Source organism: Rhinopithecus bieti, unplaced genomic scaffold (genome assembly GCF_001698545.2).
Source record: "Rhinopithecus bieti isolate Rb0 unplaced genomic scaffold, ASM169854v2 scaffold_2723, whole genome shotgun sequence".
In the NCBI taxonomy this organism is placed as follows: domain Eukaryota; kingdom Metazoa; phylum Chordata; class Mammalia; order Primates; family Cercopithecidae; genus Rhinopithecus; species Rhinopithecus bieti.
The window spans coordinates 3,479,836-3,496,378 of NW_016804119.1; the positions used below are offsets into that span (position 1 = coordinate 3,479,836).

The 16,543-nt window shown below is 42.7% G+C and overlaps 1 protein-coding gene across 2 annotated transcripts in view; it reads left to right on the forward strand.

The window, feature by feature from the left end:
• ZNF649 (zinc finger protein 649) overlaps nucleotides 1–16,543 on the forward strand; it is a 40,005-nt gene that overhangs the window by 13,725 nt on the left and 9,737 nt on the right. Inside the window, exons 2-5 of one of the 2 annotated variants that reach the window (XM_017865017.1) lie at nucleotides 103–229; nucleotides 841–933; nucleotides 8,672–8,877; nucleotides 13,428–13,629. In XM_017865017.1, coding sequence (XP_017720506.1) covers nucleotides 13,615–13,629 — 15 coding nt within the window. In that variant the 5' untranslated portion in view covers nucleotides 103–229; nucleotides 841–933; nucleotides 8,672–8,877; nucleotides 13,428–13,614. Of the gene's footprint in view, nucleotides 1–102; nucleotides 230–840; nucleotides 934–8,671; nucleotides 8,878–13,427; nucleotides 13,925–16,543 lie in introns of those variants that run through there. The other variant, XM_017865027.1, reaches the window with a different exon arrangement.

Consider the following 16,543-nt stretch of genomic DNA (forward strand, 5'->3'; position numbering starts at 1 on the left):
AAAAAAAAAAAAAAAAAAAAAAAAAAAAGAAATTATCATTTGTATTAATAGCATTACACAATGGTAATTCTTTAGAATTTGAGTAGGAATGTTCTATTACAGAGCTCACTGTCATTCAAGGATGTAGCTGTGGGTTTCACCTGGGAAGAATGGCAGCTACTGGACCCTGTTCAGAAGAATGTGTACCAAGATGTGATGTTGGAAAATTATAGCAACCTGGTATCACTGGGTGAGCATAGTTTTTCTGGGTAATGTAGGTAATCAATTGCCCTTCCTTTCTGAGTGATTAAAAAGGGTCGGGCCTCACAAATACTTTACTTTTTTTAGATTTCAGTTTAATACATCATAGATTTTTAGTACTTTTCTGGCCTCTAACAGAGTGTTTTTCTCTCATTTCCAAAGGACGTTAAAGGCCTTTACTTGGCCTAGATACAAATTATTTAACCCCTTAAATGTAATCTTTGGCTGGGTGTGGTGACTGACGCCTATAATCCCAGCACTTTGGGAGGCCAAGGGGGGGGCGGATCATGAGGTCAAGAGATCGAGACCATGCTGGCCAACATGGTGAAATCCCATCTGTACTAAAAATAGAAATATTAGCTGGGTGTGGTAGCACACAGCTGTAGTCCCAGCTACTTGGGAGGCTGAGGCAGGAGAATCACTTGAACCCAGGAGGCAGAGGTTACAGTGAGTTAAGATCACACCACTTCACTCCAGCCTAGAGACAGAGTGAGACTGCAGCTGAAAAAAAAAAAAAAAAAAGGACATAATTTTCAGAAGTCTCGTAGCCCAGTATTTGCGTTCCTGTGTCCTTTATGATTTTCCTTGATGTTTTTCTAGGGTATCAGGTTGCCAAAGCAGATGCATTATTCTGGTTGGAGCAAGGAAAACCATGGATGCTAGAGGAAGAAATCCAGAGTCAGTTTTGTCCAGGTAAGTGAAAAACCAGTCCTGTAGGGGAACTTGAAGTAATACCCCAGTTAAACAAAAATAGGGGGGCGCCTCTGAAATGCTGTTTGGAGAAATGTTTTTGACGTTCTTAAAGCTGTGAATGTGACTAAGAACAGCTAACATAAGCTCCTCACATACCTTAATACTGCCTCCACTTTTTAATCTCTCCATATTAGAACTCTTTTGCTTGACTTTTGAAAGAATCCATGTTCTTCTTTTAGGTACTCTGATCAAATCCCTCTTTGGCTAATCTCAGAACTTGCTTTCCTGGTTAATCTTTCTCCCTGGCATGTTTAGTTTACTTGCTTTTCCCTGTCTCCATCCCCCTAATCCATAGTCATAGCCCGATTTTCAAGTATTCCTAAATTTTCCTCCCTTATCTTCATTTTATGTGTGTTTCATACCTCTCATAGTTTCTTCTGTTTTTTTTTCTTCTTCCATTTATAAATGTCTCAGACTTTCATTCTCTACCCAGTTTCACTTCCTCTTCTCTCCTTGGCCCTTGCTGTGAGCATCTACCCCTTTTATTACATGATCAGGTGGATTAATTGGTCTCCTTTCTAGAAGATGTCTGGCAATTCAATGATCACACAGAATGGCACTGAGAAAACCAAAGCAGCCTTGAAACTATGGAAAGGCACCACAAATATCATACGTTTGGCAAAATAATATCTCATCTGAGCTCAAACCTTCATACCCCTTTTGTACTTGGGAAACACCTGAATCCTGATCTAGAGTACTTTATTCGAAATAGAAGCTATGCAAGAAATGAAGGTGAATATAATGGGTATGATGAAGTTTTTCTTTATCCTAAGCATGAGAAAATTCATGCTGAAGAGAAATACAATGAATATAATGAATGTGTAAAGGCTTTCAGTCATAAGTCACAGCTCATAAAATGCTGGAAACCTCAAAAACGAGAGAAACAGTATGACTGCAGTGACTATGGGAAAGCCTTTTCCCAGAAGTCGGACCTCATTAAGCATCAAAAAACACACACAGGAGAGAAGCCCTGTGGATGCAGTAGATGTCAGACAGCCTTCAGCAGGAAGTCCTGTCTCATTTTACACCAGAGAACCCATATAGGAGAGAAACCTTATGAGTGCAATAAATGTTGGAAAGCTTTTACTGATAAGTCATGCCTTAATAAACATCAAATAACTCACACAGGAGAGAAATGCTTTGAGTGTCGTATATGTCAGAAAGGTTTTAATGATAAGTCAAAACTCACTTTACATCAAATAACTCATACTGGAGAGAAACCCTATGGATGCAGCAAATGTCAGAAAAGCTTCAGCAATAAGTCACAGCTCATAATCCATCAGAGAGCTCACACAGGAGAGAAACCCTATGGTTGTGATGAATGCGGGAAAACATTCCACCTTAAGTTTAGCCTCATTTTACATAAAAAAACCCATACGGGGAAAAACCATATGGGTGTAATGAATGTGGGAAAGCCTTCATCCAGAGATCAGAGTTCAGTAGACATCAGAGAACTCACACAGGAGAGAAACCGTATCACTGCAGTGAATGTGGAAAAGGCTTTAGTGTAAAGTCATTCCTCAATACTCACTGGAGAACTCATACGGGAGAGAAACCCTATGAATGCAATGAATGTGGGGAAACATTCTCCATCAAGTTTAGTCTCATCCTACACCAGAGAACTCATACAGGGGAAAAACCCTATGAATGCAGTCAGTGTCAGAAGGCTTTCAGCCAAAAGTCACACCTGAATATTCATCAGTGGTCTCACACTGGAGAGAAACCTTACGAATGTGGAGAACGTCACAAAGCCTTCAGCCGGAAGTCCTATCTCCTGATCCATCAGAGAATTCACTCGGGAGAGAAACTTCATGAATGCCTTGAGTGTGGGAAGACTTTCTCTCGTAAGTTTAGTCTCACTACTCATCAAAGAATCCATACAGGGGAGAAACCCTATGGATGTAGTGAATGTGGGAAAACTTTCCCCATCAAGTTTAGCCTGGTTTTACATCAGAAAACACATACAGGAGAGAAACCCCATGAATGCAGCAAATGTCAGAAATCTTTTGCCCAGAAGTCACATCTTATTATGCATCAAAGAACGCATGTAGGTGAGAAACCTTACGAATGCACTGAGTGTTGGAAAACCTTCTCCCGCAAATTCAGCCTCATTCTACATCAGAAAACACACAAAGGAGAGAAATAATAAATGGAGTGAATATCTGAAAGTTTGCAGTGAGAAGAACTAGCTCATTATACCACAAGGTTAATATAGGAGTGAAACCTCAAGGCTGCAGAAAACGTGAACAAACTTTAATTTCAAGCTTACACATCATTTCTTATCAGAGAATAGTGCTGGGCGTGATGCCAGTCAGGAGGTAATACCTTTTCCAATAAATGTCAATTCAATATAAGCCAGTGGGAACAAACAAGAAGGAACATCTATGTGTTATTGATTGTGGGGATGTTGTTGGCATAAAATGCAGTTACATTAGTTTCAGATAATTGACACTAAGGGAGAAATTCTGTACTTCAGGTGAGGTGCAGTGGCTCACACTTGTAATCTCAGCACTTTGGAAGGCCAAAATGGAAGGATCGTTTGAGCTCAGGAGTTCAAGACCAGCATTTTCAACATAGTGAAACCATGTCTCTACAAAAAATACAAAAATTATCTGGACGTGGTGGTGCACATGTGTAGTCCCAGCTACTCAGGAGGCTGAGGCAGGATAATTACCTGAGCCAAGAGGTGGAGGTTTCAGTGAACCAAGATTTCACCAGCCTGGGTGATAGCCTGTCTCAAAAAAAGAAAAGAAAAGAAAAAATAAATTTGTATGTTAATGAATCTGGGAAATCATGCTTTTTCATCTGTATTTTTTTTCTGCTCTCATTATATAATCAGCATTATAGAAAGTATTAAATATGTAAATAAATATGCTTGTCAGAAAACAAAGCAAAAAATATCAGAACAATACCAAATATTTAAGTGTTTTGTACCTATTTTTATTATGAAAATGATTGTTCATATTTGGGAACTGCATGTGTTAACATCACAATTGTGAATTTGTAGTATGTATGCTTAAATGTGCATAAAGCCTTCCCATAGAATATCTGCATTGAATCTTTGTATAATGCTACATAAATTATAATTGAACTGTGCCATGGACCCTACTGGACTGAACAAAGGAGGATGAATGCGAGAATAACGATAAACACAAAAGAATATGTTTGGAAGAAGGGGTTGGGAGCTCCTTGCTTCTAGTGAACAAGGGCTCTGAGCGTCTATAGCACTTCATATTTACTGAGTAAAGAAAATAAGGAGGAGGGGGTGGTTGTCAGTCAGCTACTTGATTTAGTACAGGCCTGCATGACTGCATTCTTTGAACAGTAGGCTCCAGATGTCCCAGTAGATAATCTCAAGGAGCACAGCACCAGGGAGTGATTGCCCTCAGCATACCTTCTGGCAGCAGGTGCAGATACGAGTTTGCTCACATTCTGCATTCATGGTAAACAGTTTGCTGTTTGATCATAAAGCCTCCAGTGGAATGCTGAGTCAGTCATGACCCTCAGGCTTTCGGGTCCCCACAGAACTGCAGTGGTTCATTGTTTTAGTAAAAAATTCAATACAATACTGTATATCTTTAAGTCCCTAGTGTTTGCTAGTATTTGTAAATGGGTCTGGAAGATGTTGTGCTGCTCTTGGGTAAAACTTTGTCTCATCAATTCTAAGGTAGACATTTTTCCAACATATTACCACTGCTAAAAAAATGTGGCATACAATTGATGGCTCAACATATTTAAATGAAGAACTTGGTGTATAAAATTGTGGTGTGCCATACAACCAAAGGTATCTCAGATTGGATGAAATATAGTAGAAGCCATCATCTTTAAACAGGGTTTTGTTTCTTGTAAACCAACGAACTATTTGGGGATTGAGGAAAATGAGTCTTCCAGGTGTTATGCCCCTTCTGAATTCTAAATAGTTTGAGAAATAGTCCCTGATATCAGAGAGATGGAAATTAAATAATTGTTGCAGTCCTGGTTTTATTGCATGAATGGATAATGTGGCTTGATCCTATAGTCAAATAAAATAAGCTTCTCTTTCCTTCATAGCCAAAAGGTATGCAAGATGTGTTTCCCTTTGAAACATCATAAGCCAAATGTAAGACATGTTTTTATTAATCCCTCTCTAGAATGTAGCAGGAAAGTCTCCTAAACTGTTTTCTTAAATTGAGAATAAATTCTAAAATACATTGAACTTGATTTTAATTTTACAAAAATATGTTTCCTTTTCAAGCACAACGTTTTTCCTTAAAATAGGTGACTGCAATTATAGCAGTTACTCAGGGTAAGATGTTGGACAGTTTAACATGACTCCACAAGTTATATTTACATAAGACTCCAAGAAAGACAAAGGCTACAGTATAGCATGAAAAATAAAATCCAATGAAATAAAATATAGGTAAATATGCCGGTGTTCTGAGACACACAGGCACAGATTCCAGGGATCTTTTTCAGTCACACAGGATACTATTGGTCTCCAGATCACCAACCACCAAATATAGGTGAGGTATCTGTTTCCGGGGAACCAAGGCACAAGATTGCTGAGAGGTCTTTTATATACACAGTTGCAGCCAAAATCAGACTTTTTAAACAGAGATCATCCATCTATTTTCAAAACACAGGCCAGGTACAGTGGCTCACACCTGTAATCCCAGCACTGTTGGAGGCCGAGGCGAGTAGATCACCTGAGGTCAGGAGTTTGAGACCAGCCTGGCCAACATGGTGAAACCCTGTCTCTAATAAAAATACAAAAATTAGCTGGGTATGGTGATGCACACCTGTAATCCCAGCTACTTGGGAGGCTGAGGCAGGAGAATCACTTGAACCCAGGAGGCAGAGGTTGCAGTGAGCTGAGATTGCACCACTGCACTCCAGCCTAGGTGACAGCAAGACCGTCTTAAAAAAAAAAAAGATCGTGTAAGCAAGCTGGTAAATGGACCTCAAGGGGAGTTTTTTTTGGTTTGTTTTTTTGTTTTTTTTGTTTGTTTGTTTTGAGTCGGAATCTCACTTTGTTGCTCAGGCTGGAGTGCAGTGGTGCAGTCTCCACTCACTGCAACCTCTGTCTCCCAGGTTCAAGCAATTCTCATGCCTCAGCCTCCTGAGTGGCTGGGATTACAGGTGCCACTTCATAGCCTACATAAATCGATGTTTCCTATATTAGACTATAAAAGTCAGCAGACTATTTTGGAGCAAGACCAGGTAGTAAGTATTTCAGGCTTTGCAGGCTACATACGATCTCTGTTGTGTATTTTATTTATTTTACCCTTTAAAAATACTAAAAACAAATCTTAGCTCAAGGGCAAAGCAGGCTGTGGACTGGATATGGCTCATGAGCAGCAGTTTGCTAACCCCTGGAAACCTGGATTGAACAGTAAAACTCTAAAAGTGTTAGAAGAAAATATAAGATAATGTTTCTATGATCTTAATGTGGGGAAGGATTTCTTTAAAAAGAGTTAACATAAACTATAATAGAAAATATTAAGGCCAAGCGTAGTGGGTCACAAGATTGCAGTGAGCCAAGATCATGCCATTGCACTCCAGGTAACAGAGTGCGACTCCCCATCTCGGAGGGGGGAAGAAAAGGGAAAAATGGGGAGTTGTCTGTTTTGAATTCCCAACATGTACAGAGCACCCTTGACATTGACATAACTAACTCCATTTTACAAAAAGACTTCATGTTACATTTCAAAAGAATTCAGGGGCCCCACATTGCTGTTAGATAGACACTTTTTTTTTCTTTTTTTTTTTTTTGAGATGGAGTCTTACTCTGCCATCCAGGCCAGAGTGCAGTGGCGCAATCTCAGCTCACTGCAACCTCCGCCTCCCAGGTTCAAGCAATTCTCCTGCCTCAACCTCCTGAGTAGCTGGGACTAGGGGCATGTGCCACCACACCTAATTTTGGTTTTTTGTTTTTTTTTTAATATACTTTAAGTTCTACGGTACATGTTCACAACATGCAGGTTCGTTACATAGGTATACATGTGCCATATTGGTTTGCTGCACCCATCAACTCGTCATTTACATTAGGTATTTCTCCCAGTGCTATCCCTCCCCCAGTTTCCCACCCCCTGAAAGGCCCCAGTGTGTGATGTTCCCCTCCCTGCGTCCATATGTTCTCTTCACTCCCACTTATGAGTGAGAACATGTAGTGTTTGGTTTTCTATCCTTGTGATACTTCGCTGAGAATGATGGTCTTCAGTCTAATTTCTGTATTTTTAGTAGAGACAGTGTTTCACCATATTGGCCAGGCTGGTCTCAAACTGCTGACCTCGTGATCCACCTGCCTTGGCCTCCCAAAGTGCTGGGATTACAGGCGTGAACCACTGCACCCGGCCTTTGATAGCAACTTTTATTGAAGTGGCAGTGCACAGCAGCGGCAGAGGTTCTGCTCCTTGTGGAGCAGTATGCCCAGAGTAGCAGCTCAGAGGCAGCCCTTCAGTCATATTTCTACCCACTTTTACTTATATGCAAAGTAAGTGGTGGATTATGCAGAAATTTCTAGGAAAAGGTGGTAACTTTCAGGTCATCAGCTTGTCATGGAAAGCAGCAATAACTCCCAGGTGTTACCATGGAAATGGTAAACATGACATGGCATACTAGTAGGTATGTCTTATGAAAAGCTGCCTCTGCCCTGTTGCTGTTTTAGCTAGTCTTCTATTTAGTCTGGTGTCGGAGCCTGGCCTCTTCAGTCAAGTCCCATCTCCTACCTTGATAGTGGCTTTTGTATCCAGTTTTTTCATAGAACACAATTTCAAATTTCTATGCTTGGTGTTTTCCAAACAGCCTGAAGCAAAAAGCAATATTTTATATGCGTATATATATCAATCCTCACTCATAACTTTAAAGTTAGTAGCTGAGATGCAGGGACTTGTCATGAGCCTTGACTACTCAAGCTAAGTGTCCTATTTTTTTCCCCCTTTCTGCTGTAGGGACACCTGAAATTCCCCTAAGATAGCCATGTTCAGTGGGCTGCCTCTTGACAGTTTTCTAGTAGTCAGTCAATAAAGGGTGCAGTCACCTCTCCCCAGCTCACTGAGGTAGATATAGTTGGTACTGTGCTGACCTTGGTTCCATTTGAGCCTCTGAATATCTGTGTGGCTTGTGCAGTGTTGTTGGTGCTCCAACCTCACAGTGCAGGGGTTGAGGTGTCAGGAGAGGGAACACATTAGTGCCATTTCACTGACTCCTGTGTCAAAGCAAAATTAAAATGCAGACCAGACTTGAAAAACTCCTGAACAAACAAAACCTGGTAGACCTTAAAAACAGCCTTAACTTTGCTTGACCTGCAAACCTAAGCGACAATTCACTTGAGTCATTTCTGGCAAATGGTTGTGTTATGGAAAGACAAAACTCAATCTCAGCTGATCAAAAGCGGCCAACTCACATACTATTATGTCATTAGGGACTTTCCAAGGCAAATAAAAAAATCCATTTTTATAATTGTAATGATCAGATAATTTCTTTGTCTTACTTCTTCATTCACCCTATGAATACTTGCGTCTAATGATTTAAGCATGGGACCACGAGACTTCTTTTTGGTTTGATGCTTCCCAATTCATGAACTGCTGTTTGTTCAGATAAACTCTAGAAAATGTTTACTGCGCTTCAGATTTTTGTTTTCAGGAGAGCCATCCTGGGTTAATGACACAAGAACAACTGTTTCCCTTCTGTACGTCAGATCTACCAAGATGGCCGCGCCCAGAGAGCCGTGGCACACGGTGCGGACATGTTACGTCCCCGAAGAGAAGCCTAAATCCGAGCGTACTAGCGCTGCAGCATTGACTCGCGTCCTCGTCGGCCGCCGTAGGCCGGTGCCAATGCCGGGATTTAAGGGCCAGAAAAAGAAGCAATCGCGGAATTTAGATGTAGGCAGGAGAAAATCAGGTGAGCGTTTGGGTCTCTCTGTGGAGTAGGTTAAAGTGGCAGGGAGCTTCTGAGGAGCCTGTGGGGAGAGCTGGCGGCCTGGGCGGTGGAGCCTTTGGGTTGGGGTGCCTTTGCGGTCCGGCATGGGAGAGTTCTGGTGGTCGGGCGTTAAGGGTCTGTCGAGTTCAGCGACTGAGATTCGGCGTCAGAGGTTGGGGTCTCTGAGGGTCACTCTGTTAGTAGGGCTGTCGATCACTGGCTCGAGAGCTGTAGGGGGACGCTGCCCAGCACTCCGGCTTCACCACCGACCCTATTATTGTCACTCTAAACGCCGCAGTTTAAAGTCGGTGATGAAGCCGGAGTGCTGGGCAGCCTACGAGGGTGTCTGGTGTAGGTTTTGGGGGTGAATCAGGGATGTGTGTTAAGTGTTTAGGGAAGGCCCAGGCATATGGGGCTCAGAGGCTTGTAAAATCTGATATTTTACAAGCCCAGGCCCCTGGCTGGTGGTTGAGTTGTGAAACTATAACCGCCCACCCTTGCCGGCTGCCTAGACAGAACCGATTTGTCAAGATAGGGAAATCGCAATGGAGAAAGAGCAATTCATGCAGAGCCGGCCGTGCTGGGAGACCGGAGTTTTATTAGTACTCAAATCAGTGATGAAAGAAAATTTTCAGCCGAATTAAATTTAAAGGAGTTTAAATGAGCAATGAACGATTCGCGAATTGGGCAGCCCCCAGAAGCACAATAGATTAACAGAGACTCCAGGGGTGCCTCGTGGTCAGAACGAATTTATAGACAAAAAAGTGACATACAGGAATCGGAAGCGAGGTCCAGAAACAGTGATATTGGTTACCACTCGTCGTTTGCCTTATTTGAACGCCGTTGGAACATTCAGCATTCTATGAGTATGGCCGCTGGGATTGGCAACGCTCAGCTATTGTTACAGGTGTATACGATTAAGTTCGGTTTTCAATTTTGTCTGCAGTTTATCCACAAGGACTCAAATATAGAAGTATGGAGTCCTTCTCAGGCAATATTTAGTTTGCTTAAGCATCAGTCTCCTCGAGCATTTGAGGATCAAAGTTTCCCCCCATCCGCCAGACGGAATCTAGCTCTGTTGTCCAGGCTGAAGTGCAGTGGTGAGATCTCTCAGCTCACTGCAACCTCCACCTCCTGGGTTCGAGCGATTCTTCTGCCTCAGCCTCCCGAGCGGCTAGGATTACAGGCGCGCACCACCATGCCTGGCTAATTTTTGTATTTTTAGTAGAGACAGGGTTTCACCATGTTGGCCAGGCTGGTCTTGAACTCCTGACCTCAGGTGATCCTCCCGCCTCGGCCTCCCAAAGTGCTGGGATTACAGGTGTGAGCCACCGCTCCCAGCTATGATTGTTATGATTTATAAGAAATATGTGCTTGATCTTTGTCCTGTTTCCTGGCACATGTCTCCTAAAACCCTTGGAACCTCTTTAGGGATAAGTGTCTTCCTGTGGCATTGAGATGGCAGGTGACCGGGGGCTTCTGGCTGACCTTAGGATGGGGGAGGCTGGTTGCCAGGGCAACTAACTGTGTGATTTGAGGGTTGGAAATTTTAGCTCTGCCTGGCAACAGGGAGGTTGAAGGTTGAGTTGATCACCAGTGGTTAGTGTTTTAATCAAGTAAGCCCATATAATGAAACTGGCATAAAAACTCAAAATGATTGGTGAACTTCTGGGGAACTTACAGATTCTTGAGCAGGTAGAGGTGCCTGAGGGGTGGTGCACTGAATCTCATAAGCTTCCTTGGAGGGCATGGAAGTCCAACGCCCCTTGCTACAAACTTTGCCCTGTGCTTTCCCTTCCATCTGGCTCTTCATCTGTATCCTTTGTAATATCCTTTATTCCTTTTCCCATTTGCCCTGAGAATATTCACCATTGGTGCTTGCAGCTGGAGCATTTACCCCGAGATAACTTTGTCATGAATGATCTCACTTTTATTATTTTCACATCGTTCTAGTAGATCGACTTTGGAAACAAAAGACATCATTCTATTTATAGCATTCTGTTTTTAGTAGTGGTATTTCCATTTACAAAATGTGGTAGTTCTCAATCACTGAAAATGTCAAATCCTAGAAAACATAGCATTCCTACACGTGATGTTAACATCATTCTCAAGCAGTTCTTGGCCGAAGACTCGCTGGATGGAGCCGATTTTTCCAAACAGACAATTCTGATGATGCAGACGATTCTAATGTTAGTTCTGATTAGAAATAACTCCTAGGACAGCTTTTATATTTTATTTCCACATTGAAAATCAGATATACTGCAGCCTCAAAGAGCATATTTATGACAAATTAAATAAGCGCTGGCAGCAAGCTGCACGTCGTTTTTCTAGACAGGAAAAGGGTTAAAATAAACTAGTAAATGTTAAGTGTTTTCCTGAGTTCTACGAGCCATCCAGCAAATTAATCGAACCTGAGGAGGAGGCCGTGTGAATCCTGATTTATAGCTGGTCCATCAGAGGTACAGGTGACAACCTGCTGCTTGCAACTTGCATCTGAAGTTGGGGGCAGGCTTGAACTGAGCACTTAATCTGTGGTATCTGACACTAGGTCCAGATACACAGTCTCAGAATTGAAGTCAATTGTCGGATGCTGTCTTAGTCTTGTTGGTGCTGCTATAACAAGATAGCCGAGACTGGATAATTTATAAACAACAGAAATTTATTGGTTATAGTTCTGGAGACTGGGAAATCTAAGATCAAAGCACCAGCAGGTTTGGTGTCTGGCGAGGGCCCGATTTCTGCTTTCAATAGAGTGTTTTGTCGCTATTTCTCTGGAGGTGAATAATGCTGTGCCCTCACGTGGCAGAAGGCGGAAGAGCAAAAAGGGCTGATCTGTGTGTGAAGCTTCTTTTGTTTTATTATTGCTATTATTTTCTCTTTCTTTAGGTTTTTTTTTTTTTTTGGATACAGAGTCTCACTTTGCCACCCAGCCTGGAGTGCAGTGGCACCATCATAGCTCACTGCAGTCTCAACCTCTCAACCTCCCAGGCTCAAGCAATCCTGCCTCGGCCACCTGAGTAGCTGGGAATACAGGCATGTGCCACCACACTTGGATAATTTTTGTATTTTTTGTAGAGATGGGGTTTCACCATGTTGCCAAGTCCTGAGCTCAAGTGATCTGCCCAATTTTGCCTCCCAAAGTACTGGAATTACAGGTGTGAGCCACCATACCTGGCCTTTTTTTTTTTTTTTTTTTGAAGAGACGGGGTCTTGCTCTGTTGCCCAGGCTAGAGTGCAGTGGTGCAATCACAACTCACCGCAGCCTCAAACTCCTGGCCTCAAGCGATCCTCCCACCTCAGCCTTCCAAAGTGCTGGGATTACATGCATGAGCCACTGCGCCTGGCCAAAGCCTCTTGTGTAAGGGCCTTAATGCCACTCACAAGGGAGGAGCCCTCATGACTTAATCACTTCCTAAAAGCCTGTCTCTTGATACCATTGCATTGGAGAGTAAGTTTCAACATGAATTTTGGAGGGCACAAACATTCAAACCATAGCATCTGGCATTTGGGAGCTTAGATTTTTGGAGGCCGTCTCACCATTTCCTAATAAGAGTGGCTCACTGTGCCTAAGTTGTTTTTTCAAACAATGCGGTTTATCCTGAACACCTGCTTTCCTCTGGGATTCTGGAGTTTTGTTGTATGTTAGGCAGTGAGCATCTTCATGATCAGCCCCCAGTAAAATCCATGGGCACACAATCTCTCTCTAATAAACTTCCTTGGTCTATAGCATTTCACGTGTGTTGTCACAACTTGTGGCTGGAGGAATCAAGTGTATCCTGTGTGACTCCAAAGAGACTGAACTTGAAACTTGTGTCTGGCTTCCTCCAGACTTTGCCACATGTACCTTTCCCTTTGCTGGTTTTGCTCTGTATGTTTTCACAGTAATCAGTGGTTGCCATGAATATGGTTACAAACTGAGTGTTGTGAGTTCACCTAGTGAATCACTGCATCTGGGAGTGGTCTTGAGGGACCCCTGGCACAGCTGCCTGCATTCATTCACCTGTCTCCGCTTTTCTAACAGACTCTCGGGTGTCCTTGACTTGTGGCAGCATCACTCCCGTCTCTGCCTCCATCTTCACATGGTCTTGTCTTTTCCCTGTGTGTTTCTTCTCTGTGTGTCTCACGATTGTTGGGAAAAAGGCTTATAGGATGCCGGTATAAACTGGTCATAAAAATATGGGACAATAAATTGTGGAAAGCCTCAGGAGGCCTCTGAGGAGGAAAGCCGCCTTATTGCCATCACGTTGACCTGCTCTTTTATCTATAAACACTGTGCTTAAGGAGAAAGATACTCCTTTGAAGCACTGGAATGTGGCCACATATGCCGGCTCCTAGTGAAGCCCACTCCCATGTGACTCTCCACATTCAGAGTGTTGTTTTATTGCCCTGGGATGTAAAGACTCGGAGACACCTGACAAAGGGATGCTTAGATATATTGCTTGGCCTTGACTTCAGGAGAGTTTACGCAGCAGAGACAGCATCTGGGCCCGGAGGGAATGTGTCACCAAATGAACTTGATTTTTACTCCACAGATCCTGGCTCCCCAGAAGCAAGAGACTTCAAGCGAAGGAAGGAGGAGGTTCCTGGATGTGGATGTCATCATTTCTGGGAACACTTTTAAATGGAAACTCAGATTTCACAGCCAAAATTTAGGGAGGATCCAGAAGAAACCAAAGATGAAGGATCCCAGTTCTTGGATATTTCCTGAAACAGAAGAAAATGACAGAGGCCCAGGTGACTTTTGGTTTGTTTTATTCTTAACGCGGTTCCCTGATGGATTTGTGGAAGTCTGAAGAAATCAGTTCCTTTACATTAAAAGTATAAATTGGAAAAAATGAGCTCTCGGGAGAAACAGACTTAGACTGTACCTTTTAACCAGGACACAGTGGGATCATGAATACATTGTTCACATAGCTCACACGTGACCAGTGTTGGCCTATGATGTGTGACTCTGCCGGACCCTGTTGGTTACATTAAGTGTCAACTTGTATCCAAAATCTTTGGCCACCATCACACCCAGAAAATCATGGTAAGTTACATGATGTGCACTGATTCTGAGGAGAATGCGGGTCCCTTCCTCAGGGGATATCATTATTTCATAGCACTTAAATCTTGGAAAATTCATTTGATGCTTTTTGCTAGAGGTGACAAGATAGACTTTTTGTCCTTAACAGCTTTCTTCCCAAAAGATATACAAGCAAGTTTCGTGTGGCTGTTTCTACACGATTATTCTGAGTCCTCTCTGGGACTATACCAAGCAGAATTTAATGAACACAGTATTTCAGGAGCCCCCAGCACCGCGGCCTATATACCCAACCTTGTTGCAGTCTGTTTATCTGTGAATAAACCTAATTGCCTAAACAATGCAAGGTTTGCTTTCAAAGGCGCTCCTTGAACAGGTCACTAAACTGGCGTTTAAGTACAGATTTGACCATAGGGAGTTGAAAGTTCCCTTTGGCAATGGCTTGGGTTGTTGAGATCCACAGGGTTTGCTTTAGAATGTCATGTTGTCTCAGAAAATACAGAGCCCTTCCCTGTTTTCAAATCCAGTTGTTAACCTCTCACCTCTTTTAATGCCTTAACTTGAAAAAATTATGCAAATGACTCATTATAGTTTTAAATGTGTATATATTTGGTCTCTGTCTCTGGTTCCTGGCACAGAGCTCCTAAAACCTTTAGAATTTCCTGAGTGATAGGAGTGTATTTTGTTCTTCATAACCAGCCCCTTTCAACCATACCTGAGTTTATGTTTCAACCATACCTGAGTTTCAACCATACCTGAGTAATGAGGTGACTCAGGATGGGGCTGGTTGCCAGAAAGACCAAGCCTTGATTACAGAGTTGGGACTTTCAGTCCCACCCCTGACCTCCAGATTCTGTCACCAGTGGTTGATTATTTCTTTTTTCTTTTTTTTTCTGAGACAGAGTCTCGCTCTGTTGCCAGGCTGGAGTGCAGTGGCACAATCTCGGCTCACTGCATCCTCCACCTCCTGGGTTCAAGCAATTCTCCTGCCTCAGCCTCCTGAGTAGCTGGGACTACAGGTGGGCACCACCACACCCAGCTACCTTTGTTGTTGTTGTTGTTTTTAGTAGAGACAAGGTTTCACTATGTTGGCCAGGATAGTCTCAATCTTTTGACCTCATGATCTGCCTGCCTCGGCCTCCCCAAGTGTTGGGATTACAGGCGTGAGCCACCACACCCAGCCATGGTTGATGATTTAATCATGCCCACATCATAGAATCTCCATAAAAACCCCCATGGGGTTTGGAGATCACATGTGGAAGTGGGGGGTGGGGGAAGGGTGCGCTGCAATTCCACAGGAACAGAGGCTTCTGTGCTCGGCACCCTTTGGACCTTGACTTCTGTACCTCTTCACCTGGCTGTCATTTGTATCCTAGATAATAAACTGTAATTGTGTGACATTTTCCTGAGTTCTGTGAGTCATTCTAGCAAATTATCGAACCTGAGCAGGAAGGTTGTGGCAGCCCCCGATTGTGGTCAAGTTGGACAGAAGTGTGATAATGTGGGGACCCCAGAGTGGCACATGATGTGAGGGCAGTCTTGTGGGACCGAGCCCTTAAACTTGCAGTCTGATGATAACCCTCAGTGGTTAGTGTTAGCATAGGATCGAACTCTAGGATACCCAGTTGGCATCAAAGAATCAGAGGGCTGGAGAAGTGTTGCTGGAAAAGACACTGTGTATTTGGTATCAGAAAGAACCACAGATTCATGGATAGTTTTTGTTTGTTTGTTTGTTTGAAATACAGTCTTACTTTGTTAAGTATCTCCACGCAGTGGTGAGATCTCCGCTCACTGCAACCTCTGCCTCCTGGGTTCAAGCAATTCTCATGCTTCATCTAGGTGCCACCATGCCCAACTAATTTTTGTATTTTTAGTAGAGACCAGGTTTCGCCATGTTGGCCAGGCTGGTCTCAGATTCCTGACCTCAGGTGATCCACCCGCCTTCACCTCCCAAAGTGCTGGGTTTACAGGCATGCGACACCACGCCTGACCTCATGGATAGATTTTTCAATGTGAAAGTTAAATAGTACACATAGTGAGAAAACAAAGTTCCCCCTCTGTATACTTTTTTTCCTAATTCCCTAGTATGTCATTAACAAATGCTTGTCTTCCTGTTCTAGGGATTTACCTGTGAGGACATCTGTGTCTGCATGTGTGTGTATGTGTGTGTACACATGCGTTTGTATACATATACATGTATCTATGCATGTCAATGCTTACATGTATGATGGCTTATTTTTTACGGCCACTGCATAGTTTATTTGTTGTTTTGCTAAATATCATGGTATAGTTCACATGAAGGGAATCATGCTAGATTATTCTGCTCGTGCTGTATGACTATAGCATATAGTTCAGGGTTGCAAGTAGGTGCTGAAAAACACTGCAGATGTTCTTATGTTAGCAAGAGGATTTAATGGCTGCATATTACAGAAACTTATGATTTGTTGGATTAATGGAGGCTGCATGGTTATTATAAAATATAGAATATTTTACTATGACTTTGTTTCTGTCAAAGTATATTGAAAGAACTAGGAATACAGTTTATTTGTGAACATGCTGAGTTTGTACTGCAAGGGTCCACTTATATCCAAGCTTGAATCAAAAATATAATATTCTCAGGATGTG